Genomic DNA, 22,911 nt, shown 5'->3' with positions numbered 1-22,911 from the left:
CAAGGTGGGAGGGAAGGCGCAGGAGGGAGGGAGAAAATCTGGAACTCAAAATTTTAAAAAATGATTGTTGCTTTTTACATTTAATTGGGAAATATTTAATAAAATAAATAAAATGATTTTTCTTAAAGGTGAGATTTTAGTTGGGACTGGAAAGAAGGCAGAGACAGAAGTGAGGAGGGAGAGAATTTCATACATGGGAACAACTGAAATGCTCAGAGTTGTTGGAGTATCTTGACTAGATTGCAGAGGATGGGGGTGGGTGGGGGGGAGTAAGGTGTAATAAGACTGAATGGAAGGAGGGATCTAAAGTTTTTGAAATACTTTGAATGCTTGAATGCCAGACAGAGTATTTTATATTTTATGTCAGAGGTGATAGAGAACCACTGGATTTCTTGAATAGGGTAGGTGACATGAGCAGACCTGTACTTTAAGATCAATCTGACAATTGAGTAGAGAATGGACTGGATTGGGGAGGGATTTGAAGTAGGGAGTCTAACAAGAAGGTAACTACAATACACCAGGCATGAGGTAATGAGGGTCTCTGCTGGTGTGGTGGCAGTGTCAGAGGAGAAATGCTATGAAGATAGAATTCCTAGGACTTTACAACTGATCGGAGAGGAGGAGTCAGAGAGAGTCAATAGCTAGATATGAGACTTAGGTTGTGACATTTAGTCTTGGAAAACTTGGTTCTGATCCAGAAAGGCAGAAAACTAGTTCTTAACTGAAGGACTAGTATTTCATTCCTTCCTTGTTGGATAGCTCTATTTATGTTGCTTATCTGAAGTCCAAGTTTTTAATTACACCAGATATTTTTCTTCATTTAAACAGGGTCTATTAGCTCATTCAAGGATGGGCCATTGTTAATAATAACTAACACTAATAATGCTCTCTAAGATTTACCAAGAACTTTACACATACATTATCTCATTTGATCCTTGCTGCACAAAAAACAAAAAGAAAAAAAAAAAACTTGTGTAGGTACTGCAGTCATTATTAATCCCATTGTATAGATGAGATTTGGAAAGATTCAGTGACTTAGTCATGGTCACATAGCTAGTAGGTATTAGCAGGAATCAGACCCAAGTCTCCTGACTTCCAAGTCAAACATTCTTTCCACATCATACTGTCTCTTTTTAAGTCTGCATCAACTGTAACACTGTAGTACCAACACTGTCATTCTTACCTTTGTCTCCTTTGGAATATCCTTCTGTGTTCTTTTATATTTTAAAAAAACCATTTCATTGACTCTTTTTTCTGCATTATTGCTATCGCTGTCACCTACTACTAGCATTCTCTCCTCTCCCATGAAGAATCCTCCCTTAGAACAAATAAGAGTGGTGAAACAAAATAAATTTGCATTGTATTGGTCATATCAGAAAACATATCTTGTTCTGTACCTGTAATCTGTCTCCTCTCTGCCAAAAGGTGGGAAGCATGCTTTTTCATTAGTCTTCTAGAGTTGTGATTGGTCATTGCATTGATCAGGTTTCTTTGAATCTGCCCCCTTTTATTATTTCTTGCAGCACATTAATATTATGTCGATGTACCATAGTTTGTTCAGCCCTCCCCCAGTTGTTGGGCACCCACTTTGTTTCTAGTTTTTTGCTATTAAAAAACCAAAAAACTACCGCTGTAAATATTTTTGTACATCTAAACCCTTTTCCTCTTTTTGATCTCTGTTGTGGTATAAGCCTAGTAGTGCTATTGCTTTTTCAGTGGTTATGTACAGTTTAGTTTATTTTCAGTATGATTCCAAATTGCTTTTCAAAATAGTCGAACAACTTAATAGGTTCACCGGTGGTGCATCAGCATTTCTATCCTCCAACAACCCCTTCAATAATTGTCATTTTCCTTTTTGTCCTCTTTGCCAATCTGATGTGCCTGAGGTGAGACCTCATAGCTGTTTTCTTATATGTTTGTTGATAGCTTGCATTTTTTCTTTGGAAGACAGTCTGTTTACATCTTTTAACCATATATATACCTTAAGCTGAACTAAGAGTTTTGGAACACACTGTATCTTGGATAGTGTAAAGTTGCTATCTGTGAGGTGGCTAAAATTTTAGCTAGATTGTCTAAAATGTAAGGAGTGGTCGCCAATAAATTAGAAGCTTTAGCAAGAGTTTAGACTTTTAAGCATTTATTAAGGAGCATAAGAATTTGGTGAGGAGAGAGAAAGAGGCCAAGATGCTTTCATGTGTCTAAGGGAGCCAGCACCTCATCTCCACTCTACCCGAGGTCCTGGCGAAAGAGAGTGAACCTCACCCCTTCTTCATCCCACAAGCCTCCTGTGAAAACCAGAAACATCCCATCCACCCACACACACAGCTCCAAGCTAATTGGCTGGTAGTTTTGATCGACAGTACCCACAAGCAAATGTCACTTCCTAACGTCAAGGAACTGACCTTCCAAGCCACATGGCTTGTCCTCAGATGCCTACTCCTCATGGCGGAGCTTTCCTACAGATCTCTCCAGCAGGGGGTGTCACTCCAATTTTCACAATAGCATATCTTTATGAGAGGAATATCCCAGAAAGATTTTCCCCAATTACCTGTTTCCCTTCTAATTCATACTTCATTGATCTTGTTTGTGCCAAAAATTTCCAATTTTATGTAGTTAAGATTGTCCATCTTATCTCTTCTAAGTCTCTCTATCCTTATTTGATCAGCAACTCTTTACCGATCCATACTTGTAAAAAGATAGCTTATTCCTTGCTCCTCTGATATTTTTAAGATACTTTTTATATCTTGACTTTGTATCCATTTGGAACATATTATGGTATATAGTGTGAGACATTGGTCTAAACCCAATTTCTCCCAGATTGCTTTCCAATTTTCTTAGCAGTTTTTGTCAGTTCCTATCCCAGTAGTTGGTGTTCTTTTATTTATCAAACACAATGCTATTATTTGTGGTTTCTTCTGGACGTGTGTGTGTGTGTGTGTGTATGTTTGTATTTCATCCTTCAAGTCTTCTATAGTGACATATAGTTTTGATAATTATTGCTTTGCAGTATATTTGGAGAGCTGTATTGCCAAGGCTCCCTTCCCACTTATTTTCATTTTTTCTGTCGAGGTTCTTTATCTTTCATTCTTCAAATGAATTTGTTATTATTTTGTCTGGTTCTTAAAAATAGTTTTCTATGACACTGAATCTGTAAATCAGTTTAAATAGTATTATAATTTTCATCATAGTAATATGGTCCTGGGGCAGCTAGGTGGCACAGTGGATAGAGCACTGGCCCTGGAGTCAGGAGGACCTGAGTTCAAATCTGGCCTCAGACACTTGATACTTACTAGCTGTATGACCCTGGGCAAGTCACTTAACCCACATTGCCCTGCAAAAAAAATAAATAATAGTAATATGGGCCAACCATGAGTAATTAATTTTTCTCTCATTATTTAAGTTTACCTTTATTTCTATTGTATTTTGTAGTTTTTGTGTTATTCCTGTATATGTTTCAGTCAATGTGCTTCCAAATATGTTATAGATTCTATGGTTATTTTGAGGAAGATTTGTTTTTCTGTTGGATTTATTTAATTCTACTATCTATTTAATATGTACTTGAAAACAATAAAATGACATTCTTTAATACAAGTTTTGGATTATTTTTCCTTAATTAGTTTGAATTACTGAAATTTTACTATATGAATGAAAGAACCCTTCAAAAGGATTAAATAACTTTAAAAAATAAATATTGATGAATATAACTAAACAGAAACAACAGTGTCTCCAGTTAAACAGTATCAAAGATGTATCCAGTTAAAAATGAAAATTGCTTTCTTACTGGTTTAAAATACCAGTGAAATTGGTCTGACTCCAGCAGGGGGAGACAAGTTCACACTGATATAAACAGAGGATCATTTTAATTTTTTGTAAAGGGAGTTACCTGTCATAGTATGCTCTTCCCTTTCTCAAATCTATGTTATAGATGTTTAGGAAAGGAAAGGAATTAGAAGAGGTGATGATACACCTGAAATTATTACATGGTAGCCTATTTGTTTTGTTTTTAATGGAATAGAAGTACATCATTTCAGAGCTCCTTTTGGAATATAATGTTGACCTAGCAAGATTTTTAAATCCCCACTTCAGTTCGTGAACAGCATTAAATTCAAGAATTGCAGCAAGCATTAGCTCTTGTGCCTTTGACATTAGTGTCACCCTGGTAAATCAAAGCACTCTGGGCCAAAAACTATATGGTCTACTGAGCATTTTAAGGAACAGAGAGGACTCAGAAGAATTAAACAGCCTATGGTATTGAGCCTGGAAATAATTCTTTCCCAGTGCAATCTGACACAGTGACTACCAACTAACTATATTTAATTGACATTAGGCATATAGCACCATTTTTTTACAGAGTAATAAGTTGTTTCTAAGTTTTAGTCTCTCGGTGTCCCACACTTAGTTACTATACACTGACAAGTCTCTGGTTTTGCTTCACTTGTAAACATGATTAAAGACAGTGCACTAAGGTGGAAGAAAGAAGTGTCATTAATGCTGGGGGAAAAGAAGAGTATTCCGAGGGGATGAGGGTCATGGTGTCCAGAACCTCAGAGAGGTCAGGAAAGAGGAGGATAAGAGGATAGAAGTTGAGGTATTTGGTTACATTGCCAGGGCAATGAAATGATAATAAGGTTTTTCTAGGAGTCTGGCAGTGAAAAAGAGGAGATAGAGGATGATAGCCTGAGGGAACGGTAATATCAAGAGAGTTTTGTCTTTTTTCTTACCTTCTTTCCCACGAAAAAAACCAGTGGATTAGGCCAGTGAAGATTACAAAGAGGGAGAGGACGGTTGAAGGGAACAAGCATCCAGAAGAGGTTGGGGATGGAGGTTAGGGTGGGGAATAGGATCGGGTGTACAAGTAAAAGGATTGGCCTTGGCAAAAAGGACTATTTCTTCATCAGAGACTAGAAAAAAAGGAGAGAATGAGAGATAATGGTGAAAGGGTTTCTGGGTATAAAATAGGGGAGGAGAAGGAATTTATATGGATGGTCTCTATTGAGTAGAAGGCAGAGTCCTCTGCTGAAAGGACTGTTTTGGGGGAAATTGTGTGGATGGCTTAACAGAAGAAAAAGTTTGGGAGAGTCATAGAGGGGTCATAGATGGGTGGAGGGTCTCAAACAGGGAAAAGTGAAAGGATTGCCCTATAGCAGTGAGTATCCTTTTGAAGTTAAATACCATAAGTCAAGCAAGATAATTCACCCATTTATTCATTTATCTATCTATTTATTTATTTAACCATCTATCCATCCATTTATTCTTTTTTTTTTTTTTTGGCAAGGCAGTGGGGGTTAAGTGACTTGCCCAGGGTCACACAGCTAGTAAGTGTCAAGTGTCTGAGTCCATATTTGAACTCGGGTCCTCCTTGAATGCAGAGCCAGTGCTTTATCCACTGCTCCACCTAGCTGCTCCCCAGCAAGATAATTTATATAAAGTACTTTGTAAATGTTAAAGTGCTATATAAATTCGAGCTGCTCTTATGATCATAAAAATTTGTAATAGCCCCACTGACTTCTTCCAGGGGTGTTCTGTAGCATGAGAGTAGGAGCGGATGAGGCAGAGGTAACCCAGAGTTGACTTTTGCAAGTTATGAATGGCTGTAGTACAAAGGGGCAAGGGATTCAAAAGTAGAGGATAGTATATAGTAGAACAGGTTAACTATGTATGGCACCTCAGGATTCTAAAAGAAAGAAAGTGAGGTCAAAGCCAGATTGATGGACTGGGATTGCAGAGTGAGTGAGATTGCAGAGACAGACAGAGAGACAGTGATAGGCAGAGACAGAGAAGGAGGGAGGGAGGAAGAAGAGGAGGAGGAGATGGTGATAGTGATATATTAAGGAAGTTGAATTATTTTTAAGGGGATTAAATTATTTAAGGGGACTTTGGCATGTTATACTGTATATTGAAGTCCCCAGCTCTGAGGACAGTGGGTTGAAGTGGAAAGAAAGACTGTGACGTAATGAAGTGCTTGAGAAAGGAGTGGGGAATGACCAAGGAAACTGTTCATGATTGTAACAGAGATCAGGATAGGGTGAAAACAGAAATGTGGAGTGAACCTCAAAGGAAGAAAGGGTGCTGATTGGCAGCAGAGGAAAATAGCAGTGGCAGTGGTAATGAGAAGCAAGAAGCATGAAGTGAGCCTCTCCTTAGATGTGACTCAGTGGTTCAGTGGATTGAATGCTAAGCCTGAAGTCAGGAATATCTGGATTCAAATTCAGCCTTAGACAAGTAACTTAGCCTCTTTCCACCTCAGTTTCCTTAACTATAAACTAGGGGTAATAATAATAGCACCTCCTTCACAGGCTTATTATGAGTCTCAAATGAGATATTTGTAAAATGCTGAGCACAGCACCTGATGTGTAGTAGACATTTAATTAAGATTTATTCCTTCCTTCCTGGACAGTGTGTTGGTAGCGCGAGAGCTGTACTAGTACTGTTGAAGGTAGTTGGGGATGTAGCGTCTTCTGGAGGGAACCAAAACTCCATGGTGCAAAAAGGCAGAAGGAACATAAGGAGGATCTAAAATGAAGGGAAGTTTGTTAACGATAGAATCAGGGATTCCAAAGGCACGATGTAAGGGAAAGGCTGAGCAGGATGGGGAGCCTGGAGGAAAAAGGGCTGAGGTAAATAATGATGAAGGTTTGGGAGAAGAGGAAGATAGGCATGGAAAGCTAGTTTTCACCTCAGAAGTCTACAGCTCTGAATCACAGGCATTCTAAGAGGAGGAGTAAGCAGTTTATGAACATAGGATGGTTGACATTCTGTCAGTAAGAACTGTTAGCTCCTTGGTCCAGGGCAGGCCTTGGGGTGATGGAGGGCCTGTGGCATTGTTGGCTTACTCATTGTCTCCATAGTTATTTTTGGTTCTACACTAAGTTTGAGGGACTAGAAGCCTAGTGTCCTCGGCCCTGGATGTTTAGAGGTGGGCCCTCGATGATTGGGGAGGGTTAGGGCATTGTCACTTTTTCTCATCCTCCTTGGTGGCTCAGTCTCTGATTCTGGCCTGGATCTGGTTTGTTAGAGGCTTGGGATCTTGGCTGGAACTCTGAGACAGAGTTCTTTGTTACTATCATGAACTGTCCTCTTGGTCATTCCCCGCTCCTTTCTCAAGCACTTCATTACTTGGTTCACAGTCTTTTTCTCCACTTCAACCCACAGTCCTCACAGCTGGGGACTTCAATGTAACATGCCAAAGTCCCCTCAAATAATTTAGACTCCTGGTTCAATTTAGGAAATCTCCTCTGTCTCAGTCATGGCCAGCAATGGCATCAGCCCCAGCTAGCCCTGAGTGCTGTGTTCTGGGGCTCACCTCATTCCTTTGAGGAAATGTAGTATGAGGAAGAGGACCTGGGCTTAAATCCAGATCTGCTGCTTCCCGGTTACTCAACCTTAAGTCAGTCACCTCATTACTCTGTGTCCTCATCTGTAAAGTCAGGGGGTCAGACCAGATGATCTTTCATATTCCTTCCAATTCTCAATCCTGTGATCCTGTGACAGACAACTGTGGCTACTTCAGTAAGAATCCCATGATCCATCTTAGTGTGTTCTGTGTGTGTCCTCTTATTATATACAGTGCTACTTTGTGTCCCTGAGAGTAGACTGCTCTGTTTCCTTAAGTGAGTTGCATGTCAGCTTCTTTAAACTATCTTTTATTTTAAGTCCATTATATTTGATATTGAATCGGATTCCATTTTTACCATCACCTTACATGCTAGCAAAACACCATGTTGTTGTAGAAACGTACATTCTATACAGCTGCCATTGAAAGTAAGCTACCAAGCACACAGACACTAACTAGTATTTGTTGCCGTAGGTGAATGAGAGAAGCTCAGTGCCACGGGTGGGGAGGTGCCGCATAGAAGCATTCATGCTAAGAGTGAGCCCTGGGAAAGGAAGTCAAACAGATTGGCAGGCACGGTGCACATCCAGTAGCAAATCAATGTAATGTGGTTGTGAAGAGTGGAAGTCCCAGGACAGCTGCAGCTCAGAGCTCCAATTTACACTAACTGTGAAACTAGCTCAGCCTCCCAACCCCTTTCCTCTCCTATACATTTTCCTTGCTGAAACTTTTCCTCTTTGTCTCTGCAGGAAGACACTATGGAGGTGGAAGAGTTCTTGAAAGAAGCTGCAGTAATGAAAGAGATCAAACACCCTAACTTAGTACAATTACTAGGTAAGTGAGAGAAGTACCAAGCAGAGGAACTTTTAATTAAACCCTCTGGGGTGATATAGGTGCCATAGAAGAAGAGATAAGCTGCTTACCCTGTTAAGGTTTCAGATCCAGACAGCTATTCTCTACCAACGTTCAACACTTGAAAGCAAGAGGCATTTTTTTGGTATGCTAATCTGTTATTACTTGCGCTAGTATCTGAAAGTAATCAGGGAATGCAAATCTAAAATTGACTGCTGAAACATTAGAATTTTCAGTTCTCTCACCTCTCACAAAGTGATTCTGAGGGTCAAAGCAATCTTCTGATAAAAGTAATTGATGGTTTAGATCGTTTTGTATGGGGGGCTTGAGTGGTTAGGTTTTACTGGTAATTCCTTTTTTTATGCTAATTCTTCCATTCTGAACTTTGTGGTACTTTTCATATCCAAGGTCTTTTACCATTAGGGGAAAGAGAGAGATTAGAAACACCCATCTCATTGGAGGTGAACTTACAGCCACAAATATTGTATTTTTTATTGGTAGGTTAGGATTATGATGTGGGTATGGTGTTGGAATGTTTCTCAGAAGTCATTTTCCCTAAAGCCAGTCATTCTGATGTCTACTAAGTAGTAGATGAAGCAGTAGCTTGAAGTATTTCATGTCTTACTCCACAGGGGTGTGTACTCGGGAACCCCCATTCTATATAATCACCGAGTTCATGACCTATGGGAATCTGTTAGATTATCTACGAGAGTGTAATCGGCAGGAGGTGAATGCAGTTGTGCTGCTATACATGGCCACTCAGATCTCATCAGCTATGGAGTACCTGGAGAAGAAAAACTTCATCCACAGGTAGGAGCTGTGCTTAGCATCCTGGGCCACTTAAAGCCTCAGCGTGAGGGCTGGAACTTTCTTTTACAAAGCTTCTTATTCTCTTGGTATTAAGAATCAGCCTCTAACTTTGGTGTTGGCAGGATATTGGGCCTTGAAATAAAAGCATAGGGAAGTTTCTTCGTCTTGCGATCTTTAGGGGCACAAAACCAGGATTTAAAAGAGAAAAGGAAAGGACCCTGGACCACCCTAGTGGTTAATCTCAGGGGCATGGGGGCAGCTAGGTGGCGCAGTGGATAGAGCACTGGCCCTGGAGTCAGGAGTACCTGAGTTCAAATTCCGCCTCAGACACTTAACACTTACTAGCTGTGTGACCCTGGGCAAGTCACTTGACCCCAATTGCCTCACTAAAAAAAAAAATCTCAGGGGCATGTATAATTCGATCTGAGCTATTTTGGTTTTAGTGGTATGTTAAATAAGATTCGTTAAAAGCTTGACTCCTAATAATCATAGTTCTCTTTGCGATAGAGGACACACTGTTCCTTTGCACAGCTTTCATCAGTAATGACTTCTTCCTGGGAGCTGTAGGCATTGCCTTTAAACAAACTCATGTTAGTGGCCAATGTTTGCATTTTTTCCCCTTTATTATTAAAGTCCAATCACCTTACTCTCATCTGGTTCAGGAATGTTTTGCTGTGGTCTGAATTGCATGTATCTTTGAATTAAGCTTCTTTGCTGTTTTAAAGGCTGAAGTGTTTTGACCTTCGACTGTGCTGCAATTATGTTAGTGCTTTGCATTCTTTGCCAGTGGAAATGGCTTCCTAGCAAAGTAATGACACAGCCTGAATTGGGGCCTGATGGGCTTTGCGAGGTCTGTTTTATACAAGATGTTCTTCCTGCCATGATTTTGACCGTTCTTACCCAATTAATTGAAGTATGAAATCTGTACATGAGATTCCATAGTGAGGAATAAGAGTATCGTGTGTGAAATGCTAGCAATTCCTTGTAAGACATATTTTCTATGCTGCATGGGAGTTTGATTCAAATACTTTCTGTCACTCAGGAAAGTAAACTCTCTGATGCTGCAAATTGAGATTTCTTGACTTTTGATTTGCCTTGCACTGTTAAGTTTGTACCCTCTGCATTCAGGCACGCCTAAAATACTTTACCAAAATCCTATTAAACTAAACTCTTCTGCGTTTAATTTCTCTATGATTGCTGATGACCAAGTTATCTTAAACAGTCATCTTCATAAGCTGCTGCTTTTCATCCCCCTATCCTGATTGCTGTATGATTTTGTAGCTAATGTCCATGAACCACAATGTTAGGCTGAAATTTTGCTGGGTGAGTCAGGAGACGAGGCAGATTACAAATGAGAGAGATTTTGAGATGTATCTCCGCAAGCATTACGGAAGAAGACAAATTGACAAATGCCGTTTGAGTAAAATATACTTAAAATATGGAGGGGGCAAGGAGAGTCTCAGGAGTTTTTTCTGACGTCAGAGTTAATGAGATAACCTAAGTTTAAAGGAAATAGACGACTTTTGATTGCTGTTATTTTTTTTAAATTCAACTGTTATTGATCTCCAAAACTGAAATGATGTTCAGGACCTCTGATGGATTGATTTCTGTATTCCCTAGGGATCTTGCTGCCCGAAACTGCCTTGTAGGGGAAAACCACTTGGTGAAGGTGGCTGATTTTGGCTTGAGCAGGTTAATGACAGGTGATACCTACACAGCCCATGCTGGAGCTAAGTTCCCAATCAAATGGACAGCACCTGAAAGCCTGGCTTACAATAAATTTTCCATTAAGTCAGATGTCTGGGGTAAGGACTTGTATATTTGGTTTAAAAAAAAAAATCACTCATTCCTTCCATCTTATCTTCTGGCTGGCATTCTCTTTCTTGCTAGCTCCTTTCTTTTCTTTCTCTTATATACTTTGTATTCTTCCTGATTTTTCATTTCTTTTTTCTCTTTCCTTCCAAAGAGAAGCAGTTCTTCCTGTTGTTTGATGTACCAATGAATTTATTCTTCCAAAGTAATTTGAATATAAATTGCATTCTCTTCTCTTAACCAGCTTTTTGTTTTTATTCAAACTGTGGTATCTAGATTTGGCATGAGTGTTAAATGACACATAGGACGTTGGGCCTCATGATCAGTGCTTCTGTGCTTGCAGTGATTTTCTTGGATGTTACCTTTCAGCTTGTCATGTGACAAATCTTAACTGGCTTACCTATGGTTGCCACTAATAAGAGATCCTACTTGCTGCTTCCTGTTTTATGTAGGCATGGATGTCCATAGGATAGAGTAATCTCCACTACTTTCTTTGACTAGGTCTTGAACTTAAATATTCTAAAACACTATCTCAGAATCTCTTTAGCTAGGTAGAACCTTAGAGGTCTCAACTGAAGCCCAGAGCTTACTTTGCTGGGGATCACAGGGGTCCTTGACTTGGTTGTAGAGCACCTAATGAAGGTGAATATCCACTGTACTGCAGTGTCAAAATGATTATATTTCTAGAGACTACATAATGGCTAATCCACTGTGACTTTCCTTAATTATGCCTTTAATAGAACTTGAAAGATCCTAATTCTTTCAGAGCATTCAAGTCTGAAAGAGGGAGTAAATTGAAAGGTAGTCTAATTTTACTCTGTTGTGTCACTGGTCTTGGTTAACAAAGAAGCTTGTTAACTAAAGTCTGTTAGCATCTGAAATGCTTTTGAGCATAGTACTTGCCTCTTCTGTATGGTTTTAATGCACAGATCACAGTCACAGATAAATCTTGATAATTTAAACTTATTTTTCTTCCTCTTTCTTTCAGCATTTGGGGTTTTGCTTTGGGAAATTGCGACATATGGTATGTCCCCTTACCCTGGAATTGATCTGTCACAAGTATATGAATTGTTGGAAAAAAACTATCGCATGGAGCGTCCAGAAGGCTGTCCAGAAAAAGTCTATGAACTTATGAGAGCATGTGAGTTTTCTGCAAACCCAGCAAGAAAGAGTTTGTTTAGCTGACCTGAAAAACTGAAATTTTTTCATAAAGTGATATATGTGGAAGGTTAGAAGCAGAATCCTTTGGCCATGTTATTTCCAAGGAATTTTGTTCTTGGTAATAAAAAATTTGTATTTTTATGCGTGAATATATATATATATATATACACACACACATATTATGTGAATCACAAGTTTTCAAGCACTATCTGAGAATTTGAAAGATACATTTCTACCTGTTTATACCCAGTTTTCAAATTTTTAGTGTAGCAACATAAGGAGATTATAGTCTTTTTTTTTTTTTAAGGAAAAGACCATAGTCTTAGCATTTAGAGCTAAAAGGAAACCTAGAGATCATCTAGTTCAGTCCCTGCATTACATAGCTGAGGAAATTGAAGTCCCCAGTGGGGAAATGACTTGCCCAAGATCACTCAATGAGTTTTTGGCAGAGCTAGGACTAGCATCCATCATTTTTGACTCCTGGTCCATTATGTGGTGCTAAATGAGAGTCTGTCTGTTGTTGTTCAATCATGTCTGACTCTTTATGACCACATTTGGGGTTTTCTTGGCAAAGATATGGCAGTGGTTTGCCATTTCCTCCTCCAGCTCATTTTACAGAGGAGGCAAACAAGGATACTCCCCCAGGGTCACCCAAGTAGGAAGTATTTAAAACCAGATTTGAGCTCAGGAAGATGAGTCTTCCTGACCCCAGGTATAGTACTCTGTGCACCATAACACCTAGTTACTGGCAAACGGGAGTAGGATGTTTCTTTAATAGTCCCATTCTTCATTTAGAATGCTCAGCAATAATTTCACACTTGCTTCATAAGGAGTTGTTGATGGTTTATTTAACTTGGTTTTTATTTGTCCAGGTTGGCAGTGGAGTCCTTCTGACCGGCCCTCCTTTGCTGAAATCCACCAAGCCTTTGAAACGATGTTCCAGGAGTCCAGCATATCAGATGGTAACATATAGTAGTGCTGTGCCAAGGTCAATAAGAGGCTAGGATGGGAGCGTGTAGACTAGGGGGATGCCCTGTGGACTACATGCAGCAGTATTCTCTGTGCTCCTGCATGATGGAAGGGAGTATGTGCAAGAAGGAAAGAGGCATAGGAAGCACTTTATTTTGTAAACATGCAATGGAAAATGTTAAGTTTTGCTTTAACATTTGGTTTTTTTCCATAATAATTTGTAGGTAATCACTGTTAGTTTAAAAAACAAAACAAGACCAAGACTCTTGCCATTGATGGTTCTTTCATGTGTTTTTAGAGGTGGAAAAAGAGTTGGGGAAGAAAGGTGTTCGAAGTGTTGTCAGTACACTGCTGCAAGCACCAGAATTGCCAACTAAAACCAGAACATCCAGGAGAACTGCTGAAAATAAAGATGCCAGTGAGCTGCTGGACACCCCTCATCCGAGGAGTCAGGGAGAAGGCGGTATGTACAGCTGGCCCTTGTGCTTTCCCTTGTACCGTGCAGATTCCAAGCTACTAGAAACATCCAAGGTCAGATGTACAGGAATGGAAAGTAAAAGGAAGAACCTATTCTTGTCTTTTCTGTATCAACTAGGCCCTACATAGAGGAGCATGTCCTGAAATAGAGTGTCTAGCCTTTTTGAAAGTGGAAGGATTCCCATTGAAAACAGAAAGCTAATCACCCTGCAGCACCCCTCTCTCCCTTTGGGAATCATTAAGGAGCAATTGGCTTTGGCAGTTAGTTCGGTCAAAGAGGCAGAGATGCTTATAAAATCTACTGAGAAACTAATCCACCTTTTCATCTATTATTCAAAGCGTTTGTGGTTCCCATTCCAGGGCAGATAAAACAATAATAAATATTGAACCCAAATGAAAGGGGAATTGTTGGTGGAACATTGACATGAAAAGCTCACTCAAAGAAAACCAAATCAACACTCCCATTCCCTTCCCCCCCCCCAAAAAAAAACCCCACAGCCTCCAGTAATGAACTAGTGGTGTGAAAAAACATATTTGTATAGTGTTTTATGGTTATGGAATGCTTTTCCCATGACAGTCTTTTGAAATAGGTAGTGCAAGTAGTAGTGGTCCCCATTTTATAGATGAGGAAATAAATTGGGGGTGGGAGGGAGTTAAATAATTTTCCTGGGGCAGCTAAGTGGCACAGTGAATAGCACCGGCCCTGGAGTCAGGAGGACCGGAGTTCAAATCTGGCCTCAGACACTTGACATTTACAAGCTGTGTGACCCTGGGCAAGTCACTTAACCCTGATTGCCTCAAAAAACCAAAACAAAACAAAAAATAATTTTTTCCCCAGGGTTACAAAGTTAGTAACTGTCAGAGCTGGGATTTGAGCTTGGTTCTCCAAAATCATTGTCCTCTCCACTACATCAGTGCTCTTACTACTGTACCATTCTTCCATTCATAGTATTTGGTAACAAAATAACAATAATAATAATAATAATATTAAATAAATAAATGAATAAACAAACATAGCATTTGGTGAAATACTGTGTAGAAAAAAGAACCTTTCCAATGTTGTTCCCTAGGGGAATAAAGAAGGTTGGATTGGTATGTTAGAGGGTCTCATGATTTTGAGTGTAGCTATGATTTAAACCATTATAGCGGAGTTGGAATTTTCTGTCTGAATAACTAATAAGCAAAGCAGGTCTTGAGTGGACATTCTCAGCAGTGGAACTCAAACCCCTCACTACTATCTGCTTTTCATCCTTCTAGGGCCATGACATGAGGCATTAAGCATGATACATACCTATAGTAGGAACCTAATGAATATTTGTTGACTTTTAAATTTTGAATTTGATTGAGAAAGCCTTTAAGAAAAAGATTCTAATGAAAATTCTTAACCAATCACTACATAAAGGATCTCTGATTTTATTTTTTTATTTTTTTTATTTTTTATTTGTTTTTTTTTAAGTGAGGCATTTGGGGTTAAGTGACTTGCCCAGGGTCACACAGCTAGTAAATGTCAGGTGTCTGAGGCCAGATTTGAACTCAGGTACTCCTGACTCCAGGGCCAGTGCTCTATCCACTGCGCCACCTAGCTGTCCCCGATCTCTGATTTTATTGATGTGAATATTTATGGATGAACATCACATCCAACCCATAGTAGATCATTTAATGAATTAGTGTAACCAAAAATTAATCATCACCTAGTGACCAACCCTCTGATCAGGAGCCTCTGTGAACTTAGTTAAGTTGATCCTCTCATTAACGTATCAGCAGGCCATCAAGAAACCCATACTCACTATAGTAAATTACTATAATAATAGAGTATATGATAAATCTAGTATATGATAGTTTAGTATATAACAAACCCAAAGATCCAAACTTTTGAAACAAAAACTCATTATTTGACAGACACTTGGGAAAACTGAAAAACAGTATGGCAGAAACTAGGTATAGAACAACATCTCACATCTCATACCAAAATAAGATCAAAATGGGTGCATGATTTACACATAAAGGGTGATACCATAAGCAAATTAAGAGAACATGGAATAGTTTATCTGTCAGATTTATGTACAGGGGAAGAATTTAGAACCAAAGAAGATAAAGAGAGCATTACAAAGTGTAAATTAGATCATTTTGATTATATAAAATAAAAAAGCTTTTACACAAACAAAACCAATGCAACCAAAATAAGGAAAGCAAAAAACTGGGAAAGAATTTTTGTAATATGTATCTCTGATAAAGGCCTCATTTTTCAAATATAGAGAGAACTGAGTCAAATTTATAAAAATACAAGTCATTTCCCAATTGATAAATGGTCAAAGGATATGAACAGGCAGTTTTCAGACAAAAAAAAACAAAGCTATCTTTAGTCATATGAAAAAATGCTCTAAGTCACTATTAATCAGAGGAATACAAATTAAAAGAACTCTGAGGTGCCACCTCACACCTATCAGAGTGGCTAATATGATGAAAACAGAAAATGTTGGATGTTGGAGGGGATGTGGGAAAACGGATGGTAATTCACTGTTGCTGGAATTGTGAACTGATCCAACCATTATGGAGGGCAACTATAAAACTGTGTATACTCTTTGATCAAGGAATACCACTGCTAGGTCTGTATCCCAGAGACATCCAAAAAAAAAAAAGAGAAAAGGATCTATTTACTTTTTTTTTTTAGTTTGCAACATTTGGTTTTTTAAAAAATTAATTAATTAATTATTTTAAACAGGGCAATGAGGGTTAAGTGACTTGCCCAGGGTCACACAGCTAGTGTCAAGTGTCTGAGGCTGGATTTGAACTCAGGCACTCCTGAATCCAAGGCCAGTGCTTTATCCACTACGCCATCTAGCTGCCCTCAACATTTGTTTTTATAAGATTTTGAGTTCCAAATTTTTCTCCCTCCTTCCCTTCCCTCCCCCCTCCCCAAAACAGAAAGCAATCTGATAGAGGTTTTATATATATGTACAATCACATTAAATATATTTCCACATTGGTCATGTTGTGAAAGAAGAATCAGAACAAAAAGGAAAAACCTCAAAAAAGAAACAAAAAAAAGTGGAAATAGTATGGTTCAATCTGCATTCAGATTCCACAGTTCTTTTTTCTGGATGTAGAAAACATTTTCCATCATGAGTCCTTTGGATTTGTCTTGGATCATTGTATTGCTGAGAATACATAAGTCTGTCACAGTTCATTGTCGCACAATGTTACTCTTAGTGTGTACAATGTTCTCCTGGTTCTGCTCACTTCACTCAGCATCAGTGCACTTAAGTCTTTCCAGGTTTTTCTGAAATCTGCCTGCTCATCATTTCTTTTAGCACAGTAGTGTTCCATTACATTCATATACCACAACTTGTTTAGCCATTCCCCAGTTGATGGGCATTCCCTCAGTTTCTAATTCTTTGGCACCACAAAGAGAGCTGCTATAAATATTTTTGTACATGTGGTCCAAAAGGATCTATTTGTACAAAAAGATTTATAGGAGCTATTTTTGTGGTGGCTAAGAATTGGACATCAAAGGCATACCCATCAATTAGGGAATGGCTAAACAAGCTGTGGTATACGATTGTGATAGAATATTATTGTGTTATAAGAAATGACAAGCGGAATGATTTCAGAAAGGCCTGGAAAGACTTAGATGAACTGAAGAATAGAACCAGTAACCAAAATATTGTTTGATGAAGAACTGTTAGTGACTTAGCTATTCTCAGCAATATAGTGATCCAAGACAATCCCAAAGGAATAATGATGAAGCATACTATCCACCTCCAGGGAAGGAACTGATAGTGAACACAGCCCAAAGAATGCTATTTTTCACTTTCTTTCGTTTTCTTCCTTTATTTGAGTCTTCATATACAAAATGATTAATATGGAAATGCTTTACATAATTTAAAAATATAAAAAAGAAACCCATACTAAAGCCTTCTCAACTTAACACTGAACTCGTGTTCCACTGGCATCAGTTGGGCTTCTTCCATGCCATGATGAGGCATTGTATTAGGACTTCAGTGCAGGATAAAAAACACCTTAATAAGAAATGTGTCTCATTTTTGGCAACTTAAAGCTATATGTCAATGGAAAATATAGTGTGAAGCCAAGAGCATCAAGTATCATCATTGAAAATCTTTTACTAGAATTTCTCCCTTCTTCACTGACTCTACCCCAGACTAAAATCTGAGTGACTAACAATCATTCAGATTCCCTTAATTCTTATCTCTGACTTAGGGCAAATGAATATATTGTCCTATAATCAACTCTATTTAGAATTAGAGAGTGCTAGCAGAGAAACCCTATTCCAATAGTTGACCTGTTGGTGAAAATACCTGTCATTCAAAAAATGAGGACATTGAAGATTCCAAATATATTTATTGTAAACCATTATTCATATTTAAAGGATGCCAATTTGAAAATTTTAAAAGGTCATCCCCTCTGTCTTCAGAGGCTAATAGCTCATTGCCACTATGTTTCTATGGCATGAAGCACCTTCCCTTCCAAAGTAGGCCACTTAGAACATTCAGATGGTTGAGTGATCTGAGGGTAATAGGTTCTGAGTTTCTGTTTGACTCTGTCATTGTTTTCACTTGACCAGATAATGATGTCAGAATGGAACTCTTGTGCTTTAATCTAAACAAATGAGGGAGTAAAGGAGACAAGTGTCACCCCTACTTTTTATTCTTATATCTTTAATTCCTCAATGAATGAGAGGCTTACTTTGAGGAGAAAGCAGTTACATACTTGATAAATAGTTAATAATTACAACATTAAAATGCAGAGCTCTGAATACAAAAGAACTAATTTGTGAAAATTAGGTAGAAATCTCTACTCTGAAAAAAATTTATTGATAATCATTTTAGGAAATAGTGTGTTAGTTTGTCAGCAGTGAGTCCGTGGCCTGACATGGCTCCCATGCTGCAGAATCTGTGTGCCAATCTGGTCTTATAGGAAGGAGGTCTTAATGACATGGTCACAAAAAGGGGCATGGAAATGCTTTCTCTTGATTAATTAAAACATTCCTAATTTTGTTTCAGATCCTTTGGATCATGAGCCTGCTGTTTCTCCACTGCTTCCAAGGAAAGAAAGAGCTCCCCAAGACGGTAGCGTGAATGAAGATGAACGCCTTCTCCCCAAAGATAAGAAAACCAACCTCTTTAGTGCTCTCATCAAGAAGAAGAAGAAAACCGCTCCAACCCCGCCCAAGCGCAGCAGTTCTTTTCGGGAGATGGATGGCCATTCAGACCGCAGGGGAGGTGGAGAGGACGAGACCCGAGATATCCTCAATGGCACTTTGATTACAGCTCCCTTAGATGCAGCTGAGCCCTCCAAGTTCCCAAGCCCAAGCAACGGGGTGAGTGTTAGCAATGGAGCTGTATCAGGGAGCTCAGGCTTCCGGTCTCCCCACTTGTGGAAAAAATCCATCGCATCAACAAGTAGCCGATCGGCAGCCAATGAAGAAGAAAGTAACAGCAGCTCCAGCAAGCGCTTCCTGAGGTCATGTTCTGCCTCTTGCGTACCCCATGGGGCCAAGGACACAGAGTGGAGGTCAGTAACGCTACCTCGGGACCTGCAGTCCACTGGGAGGCAGTTTGATTCTTCTACATTTGGTGGGCACAAGAGTGAGAAGCCAGCCTTGCCTCGGAAACGGGCGAGTGAGAATAAATCTGAAGTGACTTCCAGGGGCACGGCGACCCCGCCTCCCAGGCTACTGAAACAGAGCGAGGAGGCTGCTGACGACGTCTTCAAAGATACAGAGTCCAGCCCCGGTTCCAGCCCCCCAAGTCTGACACCAAAACTTGTCCGTAGGCAAGTCACAGCAACAGCTTCCTCTGGCCTATCCCACAAGGATGAAGCCGGGAAGCCTAGTGCCTCAGGAGCGTCTGCTGTACTTGAACAAGTCCCTGTTAGCAAAGGTGCCTCCAGTGCATTTATGGGGCCCAATAAGGTCTCCAGTGAGGAGCCCAGAGTGAGGAGGCACAAACATCCTTCTGAATCATTAGGGAAGGACAAGGGGAAGCTCTCCAGACTTAAACCTGCCCCGCCTCCCCCACCATCATCATCTGCTGGGAAGTCCTCAAAGTCTTCTCATAGCCCTGGCCATGAAGCCTTGGGGGATGTGGGACCTAGTATTAAAGCAAAGCAGTTGACTATGGTAGCAGATGCTGTGAATAGTGATGCTGCCAAACAGAACCAGTTAGGAGAGAGTGTCAAAAAGCCTGCGCTCTCCTCTGTACCAAAGCCACAGTCATCCAACAAACTGTCGATGGCCCCAACAACCACTCCAACCACCTCTCCTCCTATTTTGCCGTCTGCTCCATCGGCCCTGGGAGGGGAGCAGCAATCTTCCACTGCTTTCATCCCTCTCATATCTACCCGAGTGTCCCTTCGGAAAACCCGCCAGCCCCCAGAGAGGCTTGCTAGTGGTGCTATCACTAAAGGTGTGGTCCTGGACAGCACTGAGGCCTTGTGCCTGGCTATCTCCAAAAACTCAGAGCAGATGGCCAGCCATAGTGCTGTGCTGGAAGCAGGAAAAAACCTTTATACTTTCTGTGTGAGCTACGTGGACTCCATCCAGCAGATGCGGAACAAGTTTGCTTTCAGGGAGGCCATCAACAAGTTGGAAAACAATCTTCGTGAGCTCCAGATCTGTCCCGCGACAGCGGGCAGTGGCCCTGCTGCCACCCAGGACTTTAGCAAACTTCTCAGCTCAGTGAAGGAAATCAGCGATATTGTTCAGAGGTAGCAGCAGCCGGGGCTCAGCTGGCCAGAGCTGACTGCTGATAGGTGTAGCCTAAGAGCTATGGTAGACTGACAAAAGACCAGTGAACCAGTGTCTCCAGGACAGGAAAAGGCATACGAGGTACAGACTGTGTGCTGTTGTAGAGCACACGCAGCCTGACCACCTAGGCCACGGGATGTCAATCGGGATATGTTTTTCTCCCTCTCGGTCCAGGTTCCCTGAGTCTTTGCTGTTCTGAAACTCATCTGTGGAGTTCCATCTCTGTGAACTAAAGCCCAAATGCTAAGCCCCACTATCCCTGTTTATTAACGTTGCTTTTGAATGAGCTTTAAGTTGGAAGTGGGGATGGAAGACATGGGATTTTGTTTTCTTCCCTTCCAGAAGCGTTCCTGCGTCCTCTGGCCATTTTCCCAAAGGATGAATCTCCTGAACACTAACACATTTGAGCCTCTCCAGTAAAGTATTGCTAACACTCACCTCTCCTTGTCCCATGAAGGGAATAGTCCTGTTGGGTTTTCTTAAGTCTCCTCAGCTAAAAAGCATGCTTGAGGAAATCAAACACTCAGAAAGATGCTCAGAGCATTCACTGAAAGGTTGACCCCTCTGATTCACCTGTTGGACAAGGGCTGAGTTTTTCCCCTTGTTTTCTTACGTGAAGGAGAGCTGATGTTTATTGGGTTAGTAATAGGGGCAGCAACTGAGTGGCTCCTGTAGTGAGCAGGGAAAGCCAAGGAGGAGGTGCAGTGTGGTCATCCAGCCTTTCCTTTATCCTAGAGAATAAATTGCCTCCTTTTTGTGACATGTACTGCCAAACTGAGGCCAGCAGGCTTTGGTTCCTAAAGAAAATGGGGCTGCTGCTGCTACCACTGCTGCCGCCGCCACTGTAATATAGAGAAGGAACAGGAAAGGAAGCCGGGGGACTATTGCATAAGTTGTTCAGTCACCCACAGCAAGCAGAGTCTGTACACTCAGCAGATCTGGTGCTGCCCTTTTGCGTACAGTTCTAGTGACAGGATGCCATACTGAGAACAAAAGTCTACATCCAGTCAGTGTACTCATTTATTTCTTCCTCATGCACTCCTCTAAGCGAAGCACATTCTCGAAACCCTTTTCTGAGACAAGAGACTATTTAGTTTCCTGGCATTCTTGAAGGCTCCCCGAACAAGCTCCATTCTCTGCAAACCTATGAGCTTCATCACAGCCGACAGCTGGGTCTTAGTCAGAATCTAGCTGCCGGTGAGCACAGAGTTCATTGCACCAAAGAGAAAGGGAAAAGTGTTGACATGCAAAAGCCCTGGCCACATTTGGCCACATGCGTGGAGTTTGGAAAATGCCTTTTCTTTAATTACCATGAACAACACTTATCAATCTAATGTTTCTCTGGGGGTTCTATCAGGGACTGTTAAGGGGGGAGGGAAAGGCCACAGAAAGTATTTCAAATGAGGCAGGCAGCCATATTTTGTCTTGCTCATTCTTCCCCAGGGACTCCCCAGGAGTGCTGAAGGTACGGGACCATGACTCACGGGGCAGCCACTCGTAGTTTTCCTTGACCTCTGTGTGCCAGTATCCAGGCTAGTTGAGGGGCAGAAAGCAATAGGCAAGGAACTAAAAAGCAACTCACAACATTACCCAAGAAACAAGGGTTATGCCTATTAATGGTGCAATTTAACCCCTTGATAGTTATAGAAACTGGGAGAAAAATCACATTCCTTCCCCCTTCCCTCTAACTCCTATGACCCTATTGCATTACACTATTTTTACGCTAATCACCTTAACTTGTATTTTATTTTTCTGCTAGAAATGGTTTTTTAAATGGTTTCCTTCCAGTACCCTTTTTATATTCTCATGTCACCTCTTTGCCCTCACAGACTGCTGTGATTTAAAAACAGAAAGAGATGTTAAAACACCACCAGCTGCCTTTTAAACAGACAAAACAAAACAAACCACACACACACATACACACACACACACACACCCCTTTGGACTGTTTTATGAGGTACTGTTTTTGTTTTGTTAACATAATGTGCCACTATATTATGCATTTGTATCTTGCTATTACACTCTTTTATAGACTTACTCTTTTATAAATGTGTAAATAGTTTTTCAACTGTCCTTTCTGTAATACCTATGGTGCCATTTTCTTTTTTTTTCTTTCTTTCTTTCTTTCTTTCTTTCTTTCTTTCTTTCTTTCTTTCTTTCTTTCTTCCTTTCTTTCTTTCTTTCTTTTTTGGTCCAATACATTTTGTTCAATATGTGACTCTCTTAATGTTTTTTTGAGTCCAAATCTGTCTTCCTTAGTATTTTTTAAATAAATCAATGTTGGCAAAAATAAGAGCCTCTTCATATATTGTTTCAAACCATAACTCCTCATTTTTTGTGAGCCATCCAGTTTGTGGTAAAAGGAAGATTTCTTGTTTTGGTAAAGGGAATATAAGGGCTGTTGCCTGTCAGAGTCTGGGGAGAGGGGCAAGGGTCTTGGGTTTTAATGTTATATTTTGGGGGGAAGGGGGGAAGGGTGTGGTAAAAAAATATGAAAGGGAAGACAAGTGAATCATTATTGCAGAAAGCAAGTCCGTTTCCTTTGGCTATTTCATTTTCCACCTCTTATGGAACAAGGTTCACTGTTCCTTCCCAAAGTGGTTACTAGCACACAGTGACTGTGGCTGTCTTGTGTCCTGTGTCATTATCTGCAGTCGGGAACAATTTCCTTGTCCCTCTTTTCAAACCTTTCTTGCATCATAAGAAACTTACTTTCCAGTAACCTGGACTG

At 40.3% G+C, this 22,911-nt stretch overlaps 1 protein-coding gene across 2 annotated transcripts in view; it reads left to right on the top strand.

Annotated features, from left to right (window-relative positions):
* Positions 1-22,426, top strand: part of ABL1 (ABL proto-oncogene 1, non-receptor tyrosine kinase) — a 208,311-nt gene extending 185,885 nt beyond the window's left edge. For both annotated transcript variants that reach the window (XM_043989353.1, XM_043989354.1), the window contains exons 5-11: positions 8,083-8,167; positions 8,818-8,995; positions 10,616-10,800; positions 11,796-11,948; positions 12,841-12,930; positions 13,236-13,400; positions 18,436-22,426. In XM_043989353.1, coding sequence (XP_043845288.1) covers positions 8,083-8,167; positions 8,818-8,995; positions 10,616-10,800; positions 11,796-11,948; positions 12,841-12,930; positions 13,236-13,400; positions 18,436-20,144 — 2,565 coding nt within the window. In that variant the 3' untranslated portion in view covers positions 20,145-22,426. The remainder of the gene's footprint in view (positions 1-8,082; positions 8,168-8,817; positions 8,996-10,615; positions 10,801-11,795; positions 11,949-12,840; positions 12,931-13,235; positions 13,401-18,435) is intronic.
* Positions 22,427-22,911: the final 485 nt, after the last annotated feature.

The sequence above is a fragment of the Dromiciops gliroides genome, chromosome 2 (assembly GCF_019393635.1).
Source record: "Dromiciops gliroides isolate mDroGli1 chromosome 2, mDroGli1.pri, whole genome shotgun sequence".
NCBI lineage: Eukaryota > Metazoa > Chordata > Mammalia > Microbiotheria > Microbiotheriidae > Dromiciops > Dromiciops gliroides.
The sequence above is the reverse complement of the archived record's forward strand: the minus strand, read 5'-3'. Positions and strand labels throughout refer to the sequence as shown.